This window comes from Myotis nattereri (assembly GCF_964212035.1).
Source record: "Myotis nattereri genome assembly, chromosome: 2".
NCBI classification, from domain to species: domain Eukaryota; kingdom Metazoa; phylum Chordata; class Mammalia; order Chiroptera; family Vespertilionidae; genus Myotis; species Myotis nattereri.
This window is the reverse complement of record NC_138076.1, coordinates 216,123,533-216,135,625: the sequence shown is the minus strand read 5'-3', so window position 1 is coordinate 216,135,625 and position 12,093 is coordinate 216,123,533. Positions and strand designations below refer to the sequence as shown.

Genomic DNA, 12,093 nt, shown 5'->3' with positions numbered 1-12,093 from the left:
TGCCGCTGTGCAGGCCATGGAGCTGCTGCTCCCAGGAGAAATGTGAGGGAGCATCTAGACCAGGGGCTGGCAAACTTCTGTCAAGAACCAGTCGCCGTTTCAAGCTTCGTAAGCCACACAGCCTCTGTTGCAGGACCCAACACTGCCGCCGCCGCAGCACAAAAATAGCCACAAACATATAGAAGCAAATGGGCTGTGGCTGAGTTCCAATAAAACTTTATTTAAAAAGCAGATGAGGATTCGGAAAACATGGTCCAACTATATGCTATTTACAAAAGAATTACCTCAGATCCAAAGACACAAGCAGGTTTAAAGTAAAAAGATAAAAGAAGATATTTCATGTAAATAGAAACCAAAAGAGAGCTAAGTAGCGATATTCATATCAGACAATATAGACTTAAAGATAAAAAGTGCTACAAGAGACAGAGGACATTATGTTGATAAAAGTGTCGATTCATAGATAGATTAACAATTATTAACATATATTCATCAAACAGAGTATCAAACAAAAGTAGGAAATAAACATTGACACATTTGGAGAAATAGATAGTTCTATAATAATACTTAAGGCTTTAACACCTCACTTTCAATAATGGATAGAACATCTACAGAGAAGATCAATAAGGACATAAAAGACTTGAACCAACAGACCTAACAAGATATATACATCTGTGGAGAAAAACAGGGGGGAGGGCAGGGACACTCCACAAAACAACAGCAGAACACACACTCTTCTCAAACGCACATGGAACATTCCTCAGGACAGACCAAAGCAAGTCTCAATCAATTTTATAACACTGAAATCATACACAGTATCTTCTCCAATCACAATAAAACTAGAAATCAAATACAGGGGGGAAAAGGAAATTTCACAAATATGTGAAAATGAAACAACACAATTTTAAACATCCAATGTGTCAAAATAGAAATCAGAAGGAAAATTAGTATATACTTTGTGAAAATGAAAACAAAAATACAACGTACCAAAACTTATGAGATTCGCAAAAGCTATACTATGAGGAAAATTTATAGCTGAAAACACCTATGTTTAAAAAGGATTGAAGTCTCAAAAATCAATATCTTAATTACGTATCTTAAGGAACTAGAAAAAAAGATGCAAACCAAACCCAAAGCTAGCAGAAGGAAAGAAATAATAAAGGTTGGACAGAGATAAATGAAATAAAGACTAGATATACAGAGAGAATCAATGAAACCAAAGCTATTTCTTTGAAAATATCAACAAAATTGAACAAACCTTAGCTAGACTGACTAAGAAAAAAAGAAAAGATGGACACATGTAACTAAAATCAGAAATGAAATATGAGGCATTATACCGATCTTAGAGAATTCAGAAGGAATGTGAGAGAATGCCATGGACAATTATATGCCAACAAATTAGATAAGCTAGACGAGATGGACAAATTCCCAAAACTGACTCCAGAAGAAAGAGAAAATCTAAACAGGCCTATAACAAGCCAAGGGATTGAATCAGTAATCACAAATCTCCCAACAAAGAAAAGTCCAGCATCAGATAGCATTATTGATTACTTCTACCAAACATTTAAAGAATTAACACCAATTCTTCTCAAACTCTTCCTAAAAATGGAAGAGGAAGGAACACTTCCTGACTCATTCTGTGAGTAATTAAAAACTGGGCAAAGGACTTGAACAAACACTTCTCCAAAGAAGAGTACAAGTGGCCAATAAGCCCATGAAAAGATGCTCAGCACCATCAGCCATCAGGGAAATGCAACTGGAAAACCACGATGAGATGTCACTTCGCTCAGACTAGAATAGCCATATTAAAAAAAAAAAAAAATGTAGAACCCTCACACATTCCTGGTAGAATTATAAAATGGTGGAAAACAATTTGGCTGTTCCTCAAAAAGTTAAATGCAGAATTAACATATGATCCAGCAATTCCACTCCTAAGTATATGCCCCAAAACAACTGAAAACAGGTACTCAAGTAAATACTTTTCACACATGTTCATAGCAACACTATTTACAATAGCCAAAAGATAGAAACAACCCAAGTCTCCACCTAAGGATGAATGGATAAACAAGATGTCATATATACAAATAAAAAATATTATTCAGCCATAAAAAGGAATGAAACAGTGATGCATTCTACAATCTGAATAAAGCATGAAAATGTGTTGAGCAAAAAGAAGCCAGACAAGAGTTACATAGTCTGATTCTATTTATATGAAATATCCAGAATGGTAAATCCATACAGGCAGAAAATATATTAGTGACTGACATGGGTTGAAAGAGGGGAATGTGGAATAATTGCTTAGTTATATAGGGTTTTCTCTGGGGTGATTAAAATGTTCTGGAATTCAATAGAATTGGTTGTACAACACTGTGAATGTACTAAATACCACTGAATTATTCCATTTAAAATAGTTAATTTTATGTTATGTGAATTTAATTTTAAATGAAATTTAAATCCTCAATTTTAAAGCCTGAATTTAAATACAAAAAATGCTGACTGGAGCTGGATTTGGCCTGCAGGGCATCGTTTGCCAAGCCCTATTCTAGACGCCTGTGACAGAAGTGTGGGCCATGGACCAGCAGGCTCACCTTGAGCTGGAGCGCCTTAGAAATTCAGAATCTCAGGCTCCATCCAGGTCCACTGAGTCAGATGTGATCAGGTGAGAAGATGTGACATGAGAGTGGGTGGGGGCCTCCCTAGTACACCTTCAGACACAAGTCCGTGCGGACACGGGCTTGAGTGTGCGCATGGGTTGTTGGGGGACGTGGGTCTGAAGGTGGCTGCTCCTAGGCCAGGGTCCTGTTTCAGGCCTGGCAGTCTAGAGGGGCAGGTGGAGCTGCCAGGAGGCCCAAGTGTCCTGTCCCCTCAGGGTGACGGGTCCCAGCCTGGCAGACCCTGCAGGTGGGCTCCTTCCCTGAGGAAGAGGAAGGGGTAGAGGGGCAGAGCTTCCTCCTGCTCCTGTGTGCAGGCCCCACCCAGGTTCAGAGCTGGGATGGACACGGCAACCTGCATCTGTCACTGAGGGCCTGTCCTTGGAGTGAATGTGTGCAGAGGGAGTGGGGAGGACAGACCCCTGGGATGGTCCAGGTCTGAAGACAGGCTCTGCCGTTAACCGGCTGTGACTCAGTTTCCCCCTCGGGAACCGTGAACTAATAATCACTCATGGAGGGTGGGTTGCTGAGAAGGTAAGTTAGACAACAACAGGGTTTATAATAAATACTCATGACTACATTTGCCTGTGGCTCAGGGACATCAGGCTGTATCATCTAAGTGTGCATGTGACAAGTGAGCAGAAAGAGGTGAGCGGCCACAGAGCCAATCACCACCGGCCTAAGTGACTTGGATGCTGGCCCCAGACCTGGACCCACCTACAGCACTTCTAACCCTAACCAGAGAGCGCACCCTGGGCCGGCCAGGCAGTCAGCTGCCATAATGGTGCCCCCAGGAGCCCAAGCATCTCTGTCCACGCCACAAAAATGAGAGGCAGCTGGGGCCCTCCTGCTGCTCAGCTTGGCTCGGGCAAGCCTCCTCCCTTCAATCAGCTGGACTGAGGCCATGGCCAGAGTCCAGACCCACAGAACCGAATCCCACATGAGGTCAGAGGTGAGAAGTGGGTGCAAATAATCGTAAAAGATCATTTTTGCTTAAGAGAAATGGAGGCACAGAGGCCCTAAGCAGCTTTCCCACAGTTAGAGGACCACAAGCAGAAGAGAGACCCCACACGTCCTCGGACCCAGATCCTCCCAGGCTGACAACCACTGCAAGCTCGCGCCCAGCCAGACTGAGATGTCTCCTGCCCAACAGACCTCCAACCTCAGCACAGCTCTGTCAGCCGGAGCCAACGCCACACCACTTCACTCAGCAGATGGACGCTGCTGCCCTGGACCCGCCCACACCCAGGACCTACTACCCATTTCTATGGCCCCGGCCCTGCTCGGGCATCAGGGGCCCATAAGCGAGCCTTACTGCTGAGAGGTCTACTCAGGGGAGATCCTATAGAGCAGTGATGGCAAACCTATGACACGCGTGTCAGAGGTGAAACGCAAACTCATTTTTTGGTTGATTTTTCTTTGTTAAATGGCATTTAAATATGTAAAATAAATATCAAAAATATAAGTCTTTGTTTTACTATGATTGCAAATATCAAAAAATTTCTATATGTGACACGGCACCAGAGTTAAGTTAGGGTTTTTCAAAATGCTGACACGCCGAGCTCAAAAGGTTCGCCATCACTGCTATAGAGAAAGGTCATTAAAGGTGAACTTGGCCTTAATCTCAACCCCAGTCCAAAATTCAACCCCAGACCTGACAGTAACCTTACATTACAACCGAGAAGGGCCCTAGCCCTAAGACCCGCCCTGGCTCGCTGCTATTCATTGTTACTCAGGGCAGAAAGGGGAGCCTGGGAATCTGTGCTCCAGAGAGAGCCATGGGCAGAAGAGCTGGGCCAACCAGGACACAGGGGAGCCAAAAAGGGAGCCACTGTGTGGCCAGGTACCTAGAGGGGTGGCCTCTGGCCAGAAAATACTCTTCCTTGAAGAGGAGGCCCACCCATTCCTGCGGCTCCAGGCTCCCCACCCCAGAGAAGGATAGCAGGGTTCCTAGGACAGATCTCAGACCAGCCCACAGCCCCAGGGACTGGGGGGAGGGGACCTCCCTGAGGCTACCTGTGAGGCGTGCCCTGTGCTCCTGCCTGCCCTGGAGTCGAGACTAGACGGCATGTCTGGTTTTTTTCTGGGACCACAAGTCACTCACACATCTGGCCTTGAGGACAGCACCTCATCCCTGTGTGCTGGCATCACACTGATGTGACCCTGGACGGGAGGGTGACCTGGGCAGGGGCTCACAGCCACTGTCCCAACCCCCGGCTAGTCCTACACTTGACCTATTGGGAAATCGAGCCTTGACCCTAATTTCAACCCCCTCTCAACCTCAGCGGATCCCTAACCCCAGCACTGGCCCCAACCAACAGCCCCAACCTAACCATGCCCTTGACCTTGACCTTGACCCTGACCCTCTGTCCACTCTGCACAGGCCCTTCCCTTCCCTCAGCCCATTCCCCAGCCCTGCAGGGGCCACAGATGGACTCACAAAACAGAGCACAGCTGGCAGCCAGGGCTGGAAGAAGCAGCTCAGGGCATGAGGGCTCCCTTGTCACATTCCCACTGACCCCAGACAACCCCCACAAACCCACCTTCAACTTGGACCTGGGGTGGGCAGAACTCACCGACATCCGAGTCTTTGTGGGTCTTGATGACCTCCGCCAGTTCAAAGTTCCCCGCGATGATGGCCACCTGGGGTGGGAGGACGGGGGAGGCTCAGCCACACCACACTCCCCATCCCTGGGCCCTGGTGGCTCCTGGGGCTCCTGTCTTTGGGGGTTGGTGGCCCCAGGTTCGGACCTTGTCCCCGCCTAACTCTCCCACCAGTCTGCCCAGGACTGAGGGATGTCCTGGGACACAGAGCTGAAATCAGAAGAGCCCTGAGCACACAGGGGCGTGCTGGTCACTCCACCTATTCTCTCAATGGTCCCTCCACACACCACCTTTCCTCTCTGAGCCATGGCTCCCCACTGCCTCCCTCCTGTCACCCTCCCTCTGCCCTTCCCTCACCCCTGCATCTGGTCCTCCCACAGGCCCTCCACTGCCATCTCGGCACCTGCTGGATAGCATGGTGGCCTGATCTGCTCTCCCTACATCTCCTTGGTAGGCCCCAGCTCTCTCCGTGGTCCCCAACTCCTCCCACACATTTCAGGAGACATGGACACCCCTCCATCTAGTCATCCGGTGCCAAGAACCAAACCCGGCCAGAGAAAGGACTCAGAAACATACGGAAATTAGTCAGGAGCTGAGACCACCCTTCTGACCCCCGTCACCTCTGCACCCTCCTGTCTCTGGAAGGTCAGACCCACATCTGTTCTCCCCTGGCCCCAGAGCCCTCTGACCCACCTGTCCCAGAAAGTGAGAGTTCACTATCCACGGTGACCACCCCCATCAGTCAGTCCCCTACTGCTGGCCACCCGGTCCCCCACCCCACCCGGGGGAGATTGCCTCAGGGAAGAACCAAGATCCAGAGAGGTCTAGCCACAAAGAGACAGACACCCGGGGAGTGGCTTCTCGCTCCTGCGCATTCTGGTACCTGGAAGGCCGTCTGGCTGTTGTAATTGCGGACATCCTTGTTGGCGCCGCGGAAAAGCAGGACACGAGCACAGCTTTCCTGTTGGCAGTGTGGGAGTGAGGGCCATGGGGTGACAGCACACACCCACACATTCAGAGCACACACGCATGGCATGAGAGGAGCAGGGCAGGAGTACACACCAGGTCCCATCTGGCCCAGGAGGCCCAGATGCACACAATGCACACCTGTGATTCAGAACACACGTGTGTTCAGGAAACAGACATGCACACGTAGGCCTGCAGGGCCACAGCTCACTGCAGACGCAGAACAAGCATGCATGGAGAGACACCGGATCAGACATGTACACACATGTAGTCACTGCACGGGATCACCCGTACCCACACACACGTGTACACCTACAGTCACACCTGGTTGTAGAGGGCACAGATGTGCAGGGCCGTGTTCCCCGAGGCATTCTGGGCCCCCATGTCAGCTCCGTAGAATAGCAGGTGCTCCAGGTGCTGCACGTGCCCAAAGCGGCAGGCCTAGGGGAAGAGGGGGGTGCTGCTGGGCCTCTGACAGAGCCTGGGACCCCCACGCTTGCAGGGGGGCTGGAATCCCAACTCCTGCAGAGAGAGCCAAAAATGCCCCTACGCCCGACAGAGCCCAGGACCTCACCCCCCTGACAGGGCTCCCTGCCCACCTGGTGGATCTCCTGCCAGCCATTCTCATCAGTGGTCCCCAGCTGAGCATGGTCGTGGAGGAGCAGCTCACAGCAGAGGGCGTCCCCGCCCCCCAGGGCGCTGTGGTACAAGGGCGTCAGGCCACGGCTGTCCTTGTAGTCAGGTGAAGCGCCCAGGTCCAGCAGGGTCTGAGGGCGAGGAGCCTCAGTGTCCACGCTGGACCCAACTTCCTCCCCATCTTGGTCCACATGCCCCTCCAGACCCGGCCCCACCGGTACTAACGGTCAAAGCCGCGGCGTTCCGCTGGCGCGTGGCACAGTGCACAGCCGTGAGCCCGTCGCGTGTGCGGAAGTCCAGGTGGGCACCACCATTCCTCAGCACCTTCAGCAGGTCCGTGGCATTGTCCAGCTGGGCCGCCAGACTCAGGGGACACTCTGGGTTCAAGGGACAGAGGAAGGTTATGTTCCGGCCACTCCAGAGCCATGCTCCTTCCCCGACTGCTTCTCACCTCCTGAGTCAGGGTCGTGGAAATTGGGGTCTAGCCCTTTGTCCAGCAGGCGGGCCACCTTGTCTGTGCTGTGCAGCTGGACGTAGTCCATGAACTTCTTCAGGTTCGCCTGGAACACCCGGACATCCTGGTCAGCCCCATCACAACCACCATCATCAGGCCGTCACCCACCTTCCAACAGCCAGATTCAGGCCTCCTGGGGAGCGTCCACGCTGCCCCGGCTCCGCGCCTGATTCTAGCGCCTCAAGGCCACCCAGGCAAGGACCAGCCCACCCACCCCCCGTCCCCATCAGGGCTCTGTTAGGGGGTCTAAGGTGGCCTGTTTCTTCCCTGGCCCATATTCCACATGCGCTCGCCCCCTGGCAGGCCTCCCGGGGTCGTCTCCACTTACAGGTGGCCCCGCTTCTGCCAGGACCTTGCCCAGCAAAGCCCCCGAGTCCCTGCTGCTACAGAAGCTTCGTGCACAGGCAGGTGCCCGGCTGGAAACACACAAGCACACCAGAAACGGGAGAGGGCAGCACGGGGACCACCCCACAGGAGGGGGTCTCCTCAGGTTGCTCAGGACGACTGAGGGAGAGGCCTCAGCCGGATCCAGGGTGGGTGGTGTCAGGGTGGGGCAGCTGGAGCCCAGGCAGGAGGAGACACAGGGCCGTGGGATGAGGCTGAGACTCGTCCCAGAAACAAGCAGGGCTCGCTGAAGAGCAGGAGTCACCAGTGTCACCTGGCCAGCGGTGCCCAGGGGCGGAGCATCGACCTACGAACCAGGTCACAGTTCCATTCCTGTCAGGGCACAGGCCCAGGCTGCGGGCTCAATCCCCAGTGTGGGGCTGCAGGAGGCAGCCGATCAATCGTTCTCTCTCATCATTGATGCTTCTATCTATCTTTCCCTCTCCCTTCCTCTCTGAAATCAATAAAAATATACTTAAAAAAAAAAAAGGAGTCACCAGTATCCTGTGGGACTTTGGAGGAGAAGTAACCATGGGAGGAACCAGGGTAACAGGGTCACAAAGGGGCCACAATAGTCTCTGCAGCCACAGCGTCACATCGCTGACCACCACGTGCTCTGGGCAGCAGAGAAGTCTGGCATGGAGATTCCAAGGTCACGGAGGGGTCACTGGAGCTTGTCTAGGCTCCAGAGAAGTGCCCAGCAAGCAAACATCCCCTGGCTCATGGGAACCTGAGGTGGGAGCTCAGGGGGTCCACCTGTGGGGAGGGCCTCTAGCACTACACTGCCCCTCCCGCATTCAGAGGAGGCAGCAAGGTGCCCCCTCGCAATGGCATCCGGGAGTGACCTACAGGGGTGTCCCAGCACAGGCCCGAGTCAGGCAGATCTGGGTTCAGCCCAGCTTCACTGGCTGCAGTGAGCAAGCCACTTAACTGCTCAGGACCAGTACCTTCCTGTGCCACACAGGGTGACAGTCCCTTCCCGGAGGGAACTAACGAGATGCCTGACTCCAAGTGCCCAGCCCTGGTGACCACGGAGTGATCCCCTCTCCGCCAGTGACCATGGTGGTGCTTGTTCACTTCTCTCCCCTCCCCCGCCCCAGGTTCTCACCAAGGCATGTGCCCCATCGCACTCCATCCTCCTGAGCCAGGGTGGGCCAGAGGTTCTGATCCTACCAGAACCCGGCACCAGACCACCTACCCCGGACCCGTGAGGCCTGGAGTCTGCCCAGCCCTCCAGCCCCCACCCCTGCTCTGTGCCCCTGACCACAGGACAAAATAGGCTGAGCCGAAGCCGCATGGCTGCCTGCTTACCTTCGTGTGAAGCTTGGCAAACTGCTTATCATCGATGAGGTTCTGGGCATACACTCGCCTCTTGTATCGAAACTGCTCGGGTAAAAATAAGGCAGGGAAAGGCATCCTCCTGGGCTGAGTGAACGCTCGCACAAAACCAAGTCCTGCTTACCTCTGCGGCTCAGGCCTCACGCAGATCACCCCCTCAGCACAGAACCCCTCTCGCCAGCCACACAGATCCCATCCCCACCACCATGGGCACAGAGCCAACCAGCTCAGAGGGACACACGCCTCGCCTAGCTGTCCCTGGCCTGCGGTGGGCTTTCTGTCTCATTCCTGCCCCCAGGATTCCCTGAAAAACCCCACTCCTCTTCCAAGACCTGGATTCAGGCTTCCCTTCCCTGACACCCACTCTCTGAGCAGAACTGACCCAGGGCCACCACAGAGGCCAAGCCAAGTGGGAGCTCAGCTACCATAATGCTTATTTCATTGTTCACTGCACTTGGCATCCCTCCGCCCAAACCACGAGTCTGTGCCCCATGCCTGACAGGGCACTGCTGGCCTTTACAGCACAAATGGGTGAGCAAATGAGGAGGCTTAGGTTTGCCTTCACAGGCTCCCGGGAGGAGGCTGACGACACACAGATAACGCGCTGGCTTACTCCACACACGCTCTGGGCGCACCCCTGCTCGCACCCCAACCCCTGGAATCACGCTCTGGGCTCCCACCGCACACGCTGCTGACTGCAGGCCGGCACACTACTCCCTGCACACACACACACACACACACACACACACTCACACCACACGGCTCGCTGCACGCACCGCACACACAGTTCACATCGCTCCCTGCACACAAAGCCCCCGCTCCCACACGAACTGCTCACGCCTCGGAGCTCAGTGGTCGCACCACGCGCGCCCTCCTCCCGCCCGGGCCGCGCCCGGCCGCCGCTCACCTCCAGGTAGGGCAGGGGCGTGTCCAGGTTCGGCGGGTACTCCTGCAGGAGCCGCTCCTCGTCCAGGAACTTGCCCGCGCGGCCCCGGGAGGGCGGCTGGAAGAGCCCGTAGTTGAGCGCGTCCTGGAGGCTGTGGTTGAGCGCGCAGAGCACGCGCTGCTTGGCGGCCCACACGGGCGCGGCCGGGTCCAGGCGCAGGCACTTCTGCGGCGGAGCGGGCGCATGAGCGCGGCTGCCCTGCTCGGCAGCGCAGGGCCCCGCGCCCCGGGCTCCCCGCGGGAATCCGGGACTCGGGAGCCCACGCTGCGGACCGGCGCCTCCACGGCCACCAGCGAGGCCCCGCCCGCCCCAAGGGCGGTGCTTCCCCGGGCCCCGCCCCGCGGGGCGCTGGGGAGGGTCCCCTCGGAGGCGGCGGGGGAGGGGTGAGTAGCCGCGGGCCGGGGGTCCCCCGCGCCCAGCTCGGAGTGCACGGCGGGGGGCGGCCGGGCGAGGGGGCGGCCGGGGCCGGGCGCGGGCTCACCGTCTGCTGCAGGTCCGGGATGCCTACACGCACGACCACGGCGCCGGCCCCTGGGCCGTCCATCCCCGCGCCGGGGCCGGGGCTGCTCGCGGCCGGGAGCGGGGTGCTCGGGGGCTCCACGCGGCGCCCCGGCCCCCCCTCGCCCCCCGCCAGGGCCCCGTCGGTCGCGCTGTGCGGGAGGGGGCCGGAGGGGGCCGGGGCCGACGCGGGGGACAGCGGCGCCGAGGGCTCCGCTGGGGCGGCGGCGGCGCGGCTCAGCTGCATGGGCCCGGGCTCCGCGGCGCTGCTTCCCCGGGGGCGGGGGCGGCGGGGGGAGGGGGCCTGCGCCGGAGGGAAGCGGGGGCGGCCGGGGGGCTGCGCCGAGGCGGGGGCGGCAGGGCTCGGGGCCAGCCCGGGGCGGGGCGGGGCGGGGCGCCTGGGAGGGTCCTGGGTGAGGTGGGCGGGGGGTGCGGAGGGGGCACCGGCGGGCGGGGACCTGGGGGCTGCCGGGTGCGGGAGCCCTGGGCCTGGGCGTTGGGAGTGGCTCCGGCTGCGCCGAGCCTCCGCGGACCTCGCGGGAGAGGCGGCGAGGAGGGTCCTGGAGCTGGGGAGGGGCGCCGGGAGGAGGGCGGGGGGAGGAGAGAGAATCGGGGATTAGTGTCCGGGAGCGGCTGCGCCCCGCTCTCCCGACCTCCCCGCTCGACCCCCCTCCCCCGCCCCCCACCACCACCGAGGCCCGGGACTGACAGGTACGGAGCCTGCCCCCGGCCCGGGTCCGACGGTGGGGACCTCGGGCGGGGTCGGGCCTGTGCGCTCCCTGAGCCAGGCCACCTCGCGGCCACCGCGTTCCGCGCGGCTCTCCGCCGAGTTTGGGGAGCTCGCTCCGGACTCGGAGGCCCGCCTCGCCTCCCCACCCCCTCCAGGCTCCAGGTTCGCCCAGATCCGACGCCCGACGCCCCCTCCCCGTCACCTTAGCGACGGCAGGATGGGGGGCGCGACCTATGAGGAAGGGTTTAGGGGAGGGGGCGCTACTAGACTCCACCTGCGGCAGGAAGAGAATTTTAGTTTTACCCGTTGTCGTGGCAACGCAGGAGGGGTGGCGAGTGGGTGGAGGAGAGGGGAGCGCAGGGAAGAACTAGCTCTGGCACCACCACCCCGCGGAGCCTGCCCGGCCCCCCACCCGCGGGGCCTACGGAACTACCCCAGGGCGTCCAAACGCTGCACCCCAGGGCTCTGGGAGCAGCCGCCACTAAACGTCGCAACATCCCTAAACCCCAGAGAAATACCTCCTGACTCCCCCAGAACTCCCCCAAAACACGGCCCTGCCCCTCCCAGCAGAGCCGCGCACCCTCTGGGAAGGCACACTGCGAGCCCTCACAGCGCACACTTGTGAGCCCTCACAGCCCGGCCAACATGGGGCACCCTGGCGCCTGGAGAAAATGCGCTGACCTCGGCCGCCCCCGCCTTCTCCAGGCGCAGCCCTGGATTCCCTGGGCTCCCAGGAATACACTTGAATGAACCCACACACAGAACACCTCCCGGGCCCTCCCCATGGCAACCTGGAAACACCCTCACCCCACGCGGAAGTGTTTGACAT

General features: G+C 57.1%; 1 protein-coding gene across 1 annotated transcript in view; it reads right to left on the bottom strand.

Annotated features, from left to right (window-relative positions):
- SHANK3 (SH3 and multiple ankyrin repeat domains 3) overlaps positions 1-10,781 on the bottom strand; it is a gene marked incomplete at its 5' end in the record, with an annotated part of 48,751 nt that extends 37,970 nt beyond the window's left edge. Inside the window, 9 exons of the mRNA XM_081084070.1 lie at positions 5,225-5,291; positions 6,136-6,213; positions 6,543-6,659; positions 6,818-6,985; positions 7,080-7,231; positions 7,306-7,414; positions 9,064-9,135; positions 9,998-10,384; positions 10,518-10,781. Of these exons, the coding sequence (XP_080940196.1) occupies positions 5,225-5,291; positions 6,136-6,213; positions 6,543-6,659; positions 6,818-6,985; positions 7,080-7,231; positions 7,306-7,414; positions 9,064-9,135; positions 9,998-10,384; positions 10,518-10,781 (1,414 nt within the window). The remainder of the gene's footprint in view (positions 1-5,224; positions 5,292-6,135; positions 6,214-6,542; positions 6,660-6,817; positions 6,986-7,079; positions 7,232-7,305; positions 7,415-9,063; positions 9,136-9,997; positions 10,385-10,517) is intronic.
- Positions 10,782-12,093: the final 1,312 nt, after the last annotated feature.